The 10,596-nt window shown below is 47.0% G+C and overlaps 1 protein-coding gene across 1 annotated transcript; it reads left to right on the top strand.

Annotated features, from left to right (window-relative positions):
• The first annotated feature begins 3,735 nt into the window (after window positions 1–3,735).
• Window positions 3,736–10,415, top strand: LOC125728230 (ATP-sensitive inward rectifier potassium channel 1-like). Its single transcript, XM_049005269.1, has 2 exons — window positions 3,736–3,852; window positions 8,235–10,415. Exon 2 carries the CDS (start codon window positions 8,242–8,244, stop codon window positions 9,364–9,366), a length of 1,125 nt encoding a protein of 374 aa, XP_048861226.1. The 5' UTR covers window positions 3,736–3,852; window positions 8,235–8,241; the 3' UTR covers window positions 9,367–10,415.
• The last annotated feature ends 181 nt before the right edge of the window (window positions 10,416–10,596 follow it).

Genomic DNA, 10,596 nt, shown 5'->3' with positions numbered 1-10,596 from the left:
GAAAACACAGCTACCCAGCTTGTAAAATCTTTGAGTAAAAAGTCCTTTTTTTTTTGGAGATTTGCCCTTCCAGATATCACCATCATCTCCTTAGAACCTGTGTGTGAAAATCCATGTTAGTCAACCACTCTTTGAAGTCTTTGGTGTGGCAGGAATAAGCAGCATCTGCGTGCAGAGTGTGCTGAGGACAGCGTACTGAGGGTCAGAGCAACTCCCCAGACCTTGCTGTGGCTCTCCTTAGCATGCTGCTGTCCTGATATGCGTACATTCTGCCCCAGACTCCCAGACTCCATTTCTGCTCTGCTTTAGTTTTACGGGAAATCGGTGCTGTTAGATTCCGCCCTCAGTACATTCCGCAGACTGGACGCCCGAGGCAAATTTCGATGGGTGGGGGGGTTTCAAGCTCGTAATATTACTACTTGGCTACGTGCCGAATCGGTAACTAAAAAAAATTCGGAGGAGGTGCAAACCTGCACTACCAGGATATGTGCCAGGTGAGAGGCGACCAACGTGAAAAGTTACGATTTTATTTTTCCAAATAATGGAACACCCAGTTTATGCACCCAAGTCATAGAAATCTTTCCTCATTAACATTAACGGACCAAATAACCTAAAATGAAGCTCTGAACGAATAAAGCAGCTAACCGATCCAAATATTTCAGATAAATCTCGGATGTATCAGTAGACAGTAGCCTTGCAGTGACTGGTATGCAATTTGCAGTTTGCTTTGTTATTAACACTTATAATTACATGTTCTGGAACGTGACTGTGGGTGTGTCGGTTTTCCTACATACAGATAGAGGGATACCAGATGATTAATTAAGGGCGTTTCAAATTCCTCTTAAACGCAGAGCGCCAAGCTGTACGTCAAAAGTAGAGCGCGACCGTAGACTGAACTCGTAGTGTAAGAAAAGCGTCGGTATCCGTATAATTACCTTTGCCAAACTGTGGCTAATTAGCAGTAATGAAGTCATGTCTAGTCTATTTGAATATTATCTGGACATTAACGCCTCTGCTCATCCAGCCGCAGATATATGCATTTTTTCATAATTTATGCTACTTTGCTATACTTGCTATTTCCGTATATCAGATATGTTAACGTGTCTTGCTTAATGTTACTAAGGCTTTAGGCTGGGAATTGCCAAAAACGATATCTAAAGCGCTTCCCCGGAGCAGAACGCCGCCCGGGAGCTCTCCAGTGCTGAAGACGCCGGAGCCAGACCCCCGGCCGTGGTATGGGCCAGCCAGAGGCACCGCGGCGCGGGCGAACAAGGGCACACAGGGTGAGCGGCTGCTTCAAGTGGAAAGTTACAGTTTTGTCATCAATCGCGGGACTACACGGTATATACAACAGCTGTATCTTACTTTAAAATCACAGTTTTTCCAACACATTGCCGAATTAATGCATGACATTTATAAATAGTATTTTCCGTACATTATATATATATTGAACGTTTATGGAACAAAAAGAGAAAACTAGTCATTTTAACAGATTAACGAGATAACAGTCGCCTTATTTATTTGCATCTTCTCCGACTTGCTTGCATGGATTGAGGTATAATGAAATAATTACATATACTACATGTTTTTTTAATTCCGATATAAGTAAGCTGAAATGAATTAAAGAGGCTCGAGGGCCAACTGTTCGACCGGGGGCTTAAGTTTACTGAGGTGGGGGCGGGGGCATCCTACGTAAATTAATTGAAGGAAAAAAACATTTCTTTTGTGTGATCTTGCAATACTTTTTCGTTATCTTGAAATATATATTTATTAATTATTGAACTGCGGCCGTTCAAAGTTCAAAGGCTAAAATAAACTATTAAACTATTAGAAGTGACATAAACATGTCCAGTAAACTGTGCTTTAAGCAACCGATTGGACAAGGAACACCATTTCATTTTCATCATGTATTTTAATACGCATTTAAAAAAAATAAAATAAAATTACACTCCATGCAACACCAGGGACTGTAAACGACCGACGGCTGTGATACTGAACGTGCACAGTCACATGTTATAAAATTCGCTATAAAAGAAATCTGGTAAACCAAAAAGGTGTTGCTTGCTTTTACGGAAAGACTGGCCCATTACAGCCGGAAAACTTTCGAATATAAAGGCAAGTTTCCCGAATACCTCCTTGGTTTTCGTGCCAGTAAGAAGTAGCTTGTACAGATCACTTGTGTTTTTGCGTTAGCACGCAAACCATTTTCTGCTGGTAAACGAACACATTGCAATTATTGATAAATATGGATAAAAATATATGATCTGAAAATTAAATGGTGTGCAATGCCCTAGTCTATTGCTTAATTAAAGCACAATTTACTATGATGTAAATGTACTTTCGAGGGAATACATTTTGTTGGGGGTCCGGCAACCCTGCCGACAGGTACATTTTACCAACAGGGGGGGGGGGGGGGGGGGGGGCTACTCTCGATATATTTCACCGACCGGAGGGTTGAAGCAAATTTCGAGGAGGGTTCAAACTCCTTATTTTACAGCGTGGCTACGTGCCTGGTCCATTTGTACTACTCTTTGTACATTGACCGGACAGAGTGCAATTGAAAATAATTATGTATTGCGAGATAACGCAAATGCATTGCATAACTTTTTTTTCTTCTATTATTTTTTTTCTTCTTCTCAAGTCCCCTCAGCAGCTCGAAACCGAAACACAATTTGGACCGGGTTTGCTAAGTCAGACATAGTGTGCGATGTTAGAGAAAGATAAAAAGGTCTTTGGAGCATTTTCGGCTGATTTTTAAAGCAGGCATCGTTACGCATCGTTAGCAGCGCCCTCGCCTCCAGAACACAAAGGGAGACCCCCCTACCCGGAATACACTGGGGTTAGCCCCTTACCCCGGGGGCGCGGGGTTCGACAGATGCGCGCATGCGCACACCTACGCGCTCCCTTTCGCCAAGCTGACGGGACGCTAGTAAAACCGTTTGTTCTGCGTCCAGCATAAAGATAGACGGTTGAATGAAGCAGATATCAGAACCTGTTTGGGGGCGGTTTTATAACACCGCCCTTTGTGTGGCAGTAAAAGGGCATGAAACGTATGCTAACACCCGTGTGAAAGTGTCGTTTGCTCCGACACCTTTATGCATTCGTAATAGGCTACTGGCGATTACAATACCGTTATTGAGGGCATCTCCGAATTAGGCCATACGCTTTGTTATCTGGCTGTTTTGGCTGTCCACGTTATTTTATAAATTTATGAATACGACACTTGTCCTTTTATGCAGTTTAAAACATCCTGAAACGAGCACAAGTTTCCTCACCTGGAAAATTAACACATTATGACATCCGGGCAATCTCACCTTCATTTTTCCTTAAGGCATGGAGCCCGGTGGCTGTCTGTGCTGTACAGAGGTTACTTTTTCTTTCTTTTTTTTTTTTTTGCTTCCTCATTATTAAACCGTGAGTTACTGCGTTAACGGTAAACAGCCCCTTTGTTGCTACATCTTAACTTAATAGCTAATAGGTTGATACTATTCACAGAAGGAGGGCTGGGGGGTCAGGCTGGTGAAAGGGTGGCCTGGCCCTGGATGAGGAGGGGGGTTGTGGCATAAACACTGGAGAATTTTTTCCATTTCGCCATATAATTCCAAATACAGGTCTGGAGGTTAAGCGTGTAATGGGTGTTTATGGGAGGGGGTGTGGCCATGCAGGCCGAGGATATGCATGGGTAATTATCCCCAACCTCATCTATAAAAGCTACAGGTGCTGTGCCAGGTACCCAGCCAGTTCCTCTCAGGCTGTCAAAGCCTTTGCCTGTCTTCCAGACCGCCCCCCACAGTGCTAACCGGCTCTCCTCCAGCTGCCTGCTCTTGGCCTCTGCGCTTCCTCCGCTGAACGGTAAGCCTCCCTTCTCTCTTCCGTCACGTCTGCCGTCTCCATCTCCGCTTGATGCAGTTTCCCCCCCATAATGGGGAGAGGGACACCAGAGATGTTCTCTGCGGTCCCAACTGATCCTGCTTGGTGGCCAAAGGTTCCCGGGTGATCTTGGAATAATGGATAACAAATTCGGACTGCGTCAGCTGTTTTGGTTTCTTGGAAGTGACGGTGTCTGTTTGGGTGTTTTACACCAGTATTTCTCAACCCGGTCCTTAGGGATCCCCCAGCAGTCCATGTTTTTGATCACTCCCAGCTCCCGGTAGCAGAAACCTGGACGCCTGGGGTTCCCTAAAAGATGCTTTAGAAAAACAAAGACACTAAAAAGATAAGAGAGAAGAGAAAGATTAATTTTCCTATCATTAAAGTTTTGTCAGTACGGTTTTTTATGTAATTATTTAGATGGCAGGATTTTATTTTAGACATGCGGCAGTTTGCAAGTTAAATATGCAGAGTGTCTATATTTTGTCAACCAAATACAAGGATTTGCACAAAACAAACTACAGTTTAACAAGTTACATGTATGAAACAAAGCGTAGCCTTTGCACCCAGCGAATGTGCCAGTGTTAAACTAACACTGGGTGGTGTTTATATGTGTCCACACCAATCAGTGTTACCTTTAACACATCACAGTGTGCAGTAAGTGTTTTTACAGTGTTAATCTTTATTAACTCTAATAGTGTTCAATTTACACCATAGGGTGTTAAGTCAATGAGTCTCCACCTCCACATATCTGCCCCATTTTAATATGCGCACAAGAAGTCACGAGAATCAGAAGAGCCGTCCCAGATTTACCCACCATCATGAGAAAGACTCTTACAGCTTTTTTGTTGTTTATATTGATGTTTCCTTGGCTCATCTCTTAGTGTCCTTGAAGATCGGAGAGCTGTGGTCCTGCAAGCTAAACAAAGCCTTGGTATTGAGATGTGGCTTTTTATGTGAGGATATTTTGCGATTCACTGCTGAAGCATCTTGTTTTCTTTTGTCTACAAAAAACACCAAGCTGAGGATGTCTGTGTCTTTACAAGTGGCGTGTGCTGTGATGTCATTTGCGCCACACATCCATGCCTGTCTTCTCACAAATTGCTGCGATTGTTTGTTGCATTGATTTTCTTTACCGCTGTTTTGTTTAGTTTTTTTATTTTTTTGCTTTCCTCAGGGTTTATTATTGCATGTCCTGTCGTTTAATGTCCTCCCCAAACAGTTGCATGGCGTGTTTTATAGTATGATACAAGGCAATTTACGTAGCATCAGTTCTGGTTGATGGGCCGGGCTTTGTGCAGGGCTCTTGTGACAATGAGGTAACCATAAGTCTGCTCAGAGGACACCCCCTGATGTTTTATTATGGGTTTGCGAGTGTATGCATTCCTGTAGATGCCGTTCATAGATCTGCATCACTGAGAGCATGATGGTGTGTACTGGAATCCAATGGAGGGTCAACTGGGCTGGTGAGGATATATGTCTGAAATAGGCGAGAGGGGGAATGAGGAAAGTGTCTTGGAAAATACACTTGATGAGAGACCATCGTCCCTGTGAATGAGTGCAGAGATCAGTGTGCGGTGTCAGCGTATGGCAGCCAGCATGCAGAGGTCTGTGTGTGGAGGTCAGCGTATGGCAGCCAGCATGCAGAGGTCTGTGTGTGGAGGTCAGCGTATGGCAGCCAGCATGCGGAGGTCTGTGTGTGGAGGTCAGCGTATGGCAGCCAGCATGGGGAGGTCTGTGTGTGGAGGACAGCGTATAGCAGCCAGCATGCGGAGGTCTGTGTGTGGAGGTCAGCGTATGGCAGCCAGCATGCGGAGGTCTGTGTGTGGAGATCAGTGTATGGCAGCCAGCATGCGGAGGTCTGTGTGTAGAGATCAGTGTATGGCAGCCAGCATGCGGAGGTCTGTTTGTGGAGGACAGCGTATGGCAGCCAGCATGCGGAGGTCTGTGTGTGGAGGTCAGCGTATAGCAGCCAGCATGCGGAGGTCTGTGTGTGGAGGTCAGCGTATGGCAGCCAGCATGCGGAGGTCTGTGTGTGGAGATCAGTGTATGGTAGCCAGCATGCGGAGGTCTGTGTGTAGAGATCAGTGTATGGCAGCCAGCATGCGGAGGTCTGTTTGTGGAGGACAGCGTATGGCAGCCAGCATGCGGAGGTCTGTGTGTGGAGATCAGTGTATGGCAGCCAGCATACGGAGGTCTGTTTGTGGAGGACAGCGTATGGCAGCCAGCATGCGGAGGTCTGTTTGTGGAGGACAGCATATGGCAGTCAGTGTATGGAGGTCAATGTGGCAATCAGCATATGGGGGTCAGCGTGGGGAGGTCAATGTATGGCAATCAGTGTGTGGAGGTCAGTGTGTGGCGAACTTGGGGAGTGTGAACTTGGGGAAGTCCGCATATGTAGGTCAACTAGGGGAGGTCAGCATGTGGAGGTGAACTTCGAGAGGTCAGCATATGGAGGTGAACTTGGGGAGGTCAGCATATGGCAATCAGTGTATGGTGGTCAGTGTGGGGAGGTCAGCATATGGAGGTCAGCATATGGCGAACAGTGAATGGAGATCAGTGTAGAGAGGTCAGCAAATGGTGATAAGTGTATGGAGGCAGTCAACGTATGGCGAAAAGTATATTTAGGTCAGAGTGGGGAGGACAATGTATGTCAATTAGCATATAGAGGACAGTGTGGGGAGTTCCGCGTATGGCAGTCTGTGTATGGAGGTCCGTGAATGGTGATCAGTGTGTGGCAATCAGCATGTGGCAATCAGTGCATGGAGGTCAGCATGGGGAGGTGAACTTGGGGATCTGTATGCTGTGGTCAGCATATACAGGTCTGCATGCGGAGGTCTACGTGCGGAGGTCTGTTCGTGGTGTTTTAAAGCAGCTTTTACTCACTTGCAACACTGGGGCTGGTCTCTTGACTGATCCCAGACTTCAGGATTGCAAACCAAAGAAACCCCAACCCCCCACATGCTGTCTAAGCCCACGTCCACCATCACTGGGGGAGTGATTGAGAGGGTGGGGGAGAGCAAACAAAACAAAGTGAAATGTGATTTAGGGAAGTCATTGTGCTGTCACCCCGCGACCCGAGGGCCGGCTGGACCTTCCTGCTGCGGATTCTATAGGCGGCTCGGCAGCTTGTATGGTACACCTGCTGCTGCTAAGGGGGCTGGGGGGTGGGGTGGACATTCCAACACTGCCCTCAGTAACCACCCCAGCCCCCGAACCCTCAAGCTGCTGTGCTTTTTGCAGCCGACCCAGCCAACAGCATACAGTCATGAGAGGGCTGAGCCGGGGCCCCACTGGAGAGGATTTGTTGGGGGGGGGGGGGGAATAGGGGGGGCGGGGAGGAGTTGCAGGGCCGTGCAAATTTCCTCGGGGTTAGTTTCGGGGCGAGGTTGCACCAGTCCAGCAGTCGACACCTAGATGCTCGCGTCACACGTGGGTGACACCGACGACTCTGTTCTTGGGGGGGTGGGGGGGGGGGAGCAAAACTGGGACATGTGCCTGGGATTAGAGCATTTCCCGGGGATTAAAGTTCATTGCACTCGGGTGGGCCGTGGCGAGAGTGGAGCGGGAGCCGTCCGGAGAGCACCGCCGTGGTGTCGGATCGCAGGTACGTCCGGTGCGGTCGGCTGCGATCAGCTAGCGGCGTGATGGAGATCCTTCTGCGCTGTGTGTAGATACGCTCACAGGAATGGAGCCTCTGGGCTCCACACAGCTTCCACTCATGCCTGGGTTTGAACTTTTCTCCACTTAATTTACTCCCGTAATAAGTTCAGGTCACTGACCCGCGTTAAAGAGTGACTGAGTTTTTTCCACTCTCAGCTCCAATGGCGGTCATTAAAGTCAAGGTCATGTCATTCCTGGGGGGGTATCCTTTCCGTTTGGTTGGCGAGGGGCCTATTCTGTCAGAACTCTGCATGCATGAAATGTTGCATTACGCATTTTGGCCATCGTGCGCAAAAGCCGTCTAGTAGAAAATGCTGGAAAATTTATCACAGTAAGCCAATTGTTCCCGCGTTTGCATCACTTCAGTGGGCAAATCAAACTTAAATTGTAATAACTCTTTATTTTATCTTTATATTGCATTCTGAGTTTTCTGATAGCGTTTAATTTTTTAATCTGCTTTTATAGAGAGAAGTATCAGAATGCCAAAAACCCAGTGTTAAAAGCTTTTCCTTTTAATCTAATTGAATGTGTTTTTGTTTGGTGCCTTGCACAACAGTGTTGCCACAAAGCTCTTCCTAAGTGTGTAGATATACATTTCATAGGTCAAACATCACTGACAGAAGAACCATGTACCCCTTTCAAATGGTTTTATAAAATGTTCAGTCACATGAATTACAAGCTCACTTTCCTCATCCCCACAGTTTAAAGATGTTCCAGTCCCTTCAGAAGCGGCTCCAGAACCGACTGGTGGATCGCCGGACCCAGAAGAACCGCCTCGTGACGAAGGACGGCCACTGCAATATCGAGGTGGGAAACATAGAATACCACAGGCGTTTTATCCTACTGGTGGACTTCTGGACCACGGTCGTGGAAATCCGGTGGCGCTACGTCATCTTCAACTATGTCATCACCTTCACCGGCACCTGGTTCGGCTTTGCCCTGATTTGGTACTGGATCGGCAAGAGCAACGGGGACCTGTTGCATCAGAATCCACCGATGAACCACACGCCTTGCGTACGCAACGTATATGGGCTCACCACGGCTTTTCTGTATTCGTTAGAAACCCAGACCACCATCGGGTATGGGAGCCGGTACATCACAGGCGTCTGCCCCAGCTCCGTGGCCCTCCTCATCATACAGACCCTCATGGGCACCATTCTCAACTGCTTCATGTGCAGCATCATCCTGGCCAAGATGGCACTGCCCAAGAAGAGGGCGAAGAGCATCACCTTCAGCGAGACGGCTGTCGTCTGTCTGAAGAATGGCAGCCTGTGCCTCCTCATCCGAGTGGCTAACTTGCGCAAGACCTTGCTGATTGGAAGCCAGATATATGGCAAGCTTCTGAAGACAATTGTCACATCGGATGGGGAAACGGTCATTCTGGACCAGACCAACATCAACTTTGTGGTGGACGCTGGTAAGGACAACCTGTTCTTCGTCTGCCCCTTGACGCTGTACCACGTCATTGACAATACCAGTCCCTTCTTCGAGTTGGCCATGGACACCCTGCACCAGCAGGAATTTGAGCTAGTGGTCTTCCTGGACGGCGTGGCAGAGTCCACAAGCGCCTCTTGCCAGGTGAGGACCTCCTACATCCCACGCGAGATCAAGTGGGGCTACAGTTTCCTGCCTGTAATTTCCCGGACCAAGGAAGGCAAGTATTGCGTGGACTTCTCCAATTTTGCCAAGATCGTGCCAGTGACCACCCCTCACTGTGCCCAGTGCTTCCACAACGAGAAGGCACACAACCACCGACACACCAAGACAGGCATCGACAACCCTGCCTTTGAGGTGATAGATATCCACGATCCAATGGACTTCACCAAAATGTGAGCCAGGCGGATGCCAAGCCTTGGCCCTAGTTTTCTGTACACATGTATGGGAGCATAAACCCTTTTGGACAAACCTAAGCAGCTATGGCTATTGCAGGTGAGCCTCAAAGGAAGTAGTGACCACAAGTCTCCAAAGGCTTCAACCACTGGGTGGTGCCACCTGGACCCTCTGAGCAGGAGCACTGTGAAGGGAGGGAGGGAATTAGGACGATTCCAAGAGCCCCTGAGTGATAGGGGCTGTAAACATTTTTGTAACATAATGGGATTGATCTGGGTTGGGGGTCCACTGTGATTTGCTTCGATGAGGCTCTGAATCCCTAGCGGCACTCCTGCCTCTGGACATGCGACGACTGAAGTCACACGACTAAAACTTAAGTTGAATGGGGGCAGGATCAAAATCGCGAATGCTCGTGTTTGACGACATGCATCTTCTGCCAAGGATTCGAGCTCGACTTCGATGCAGAAGTAGCAGGACACCTGTCAAGATGGAGAAGAAACCTGCTGCTGTTCACACTTTAGAGAGATCTCCTGTAGAACACTTTAACGCACACAGAACGATAAGGTAGCAGTAAGACTGCCACCATTCATGACTGTAAAGTTATAGAAAATGGAATATACAGCTATTTAAGACAATTTGTTGATGTGTTTTTCTCAGCACTAAATGCCAGAGTTTTGGAAAATTCCCTCGGCACCTTAAACTCACGTCCTAACACTGCAGTAGCTTTGGACCCGTTACTTCTGTGTATTACATGAGAAAGAGGCTGTATTACGGGTCCACAAGAGGGGATTATGATCTAAGTCGATTTTAATTAAATATTTAACGTCTGAAGGAGTAACAGGATTTGTGTGTGTGTGTGTGTGTGTGTGTGTGTGTTTTATAGCCTCTGAATAACACAGCTCATGTAAAGTCTGAGTATGTATTTTGTTAACTTGAACACTGGCATTGACAGGAAGTCAAGATCTCTGCAAAGCAGGAAGTAGTTATATATTTTCTCAGGGGAAGAAATGACTGAAATAATGTCAGGTCACAATAAAGATATTTGTCACACATCCTCTCGTTTCTTGTGTATTTCATTCAGAAACATTCTACCTTCTGCCTCTTAAATGTCCTTGAAATATAAAACTTTCAGTAAAATTCAAACAGCCCCTCCGACTGTGGAATTTGTAAAGACTGATTCTCAAGCTAATTAATGTTATTGTTTTTGTCAGTAAAATCACATTTCTGCGTATT

This window comes from Brienomyrus brachyistius, unplaced genomic scaffold (assembly GCF_023856365.1).
Source record: "Brienomyrus brachyistius isolate T26 unplaced genomic scaffold, BBRACH_0.4 scaffold212, whole genome shotgun sequence".
NCBI classification, from domain to species: Eukaryota; Metazoa; Chordata; class Actinopteri; order Osteoglossiformes; family Mormyridae; genus Brienomyrus; species Brienomyrus brachyistius.
The sequence above is the reverse complement of the archived record's forward strand: the minus strand, read 5'-3'. Positions and strand labels throughout refer to the sequence as shown.

Excerpts from the sequence above, each read along its gene's own strand:
- LOC125728230 (XM_049005269.1), top strand. The coding sequence starts at position 8,242 with ATGTTCCAGTCCCTTCAGAAGCGGCTCCAGAACCGACTGGTGGATCGC.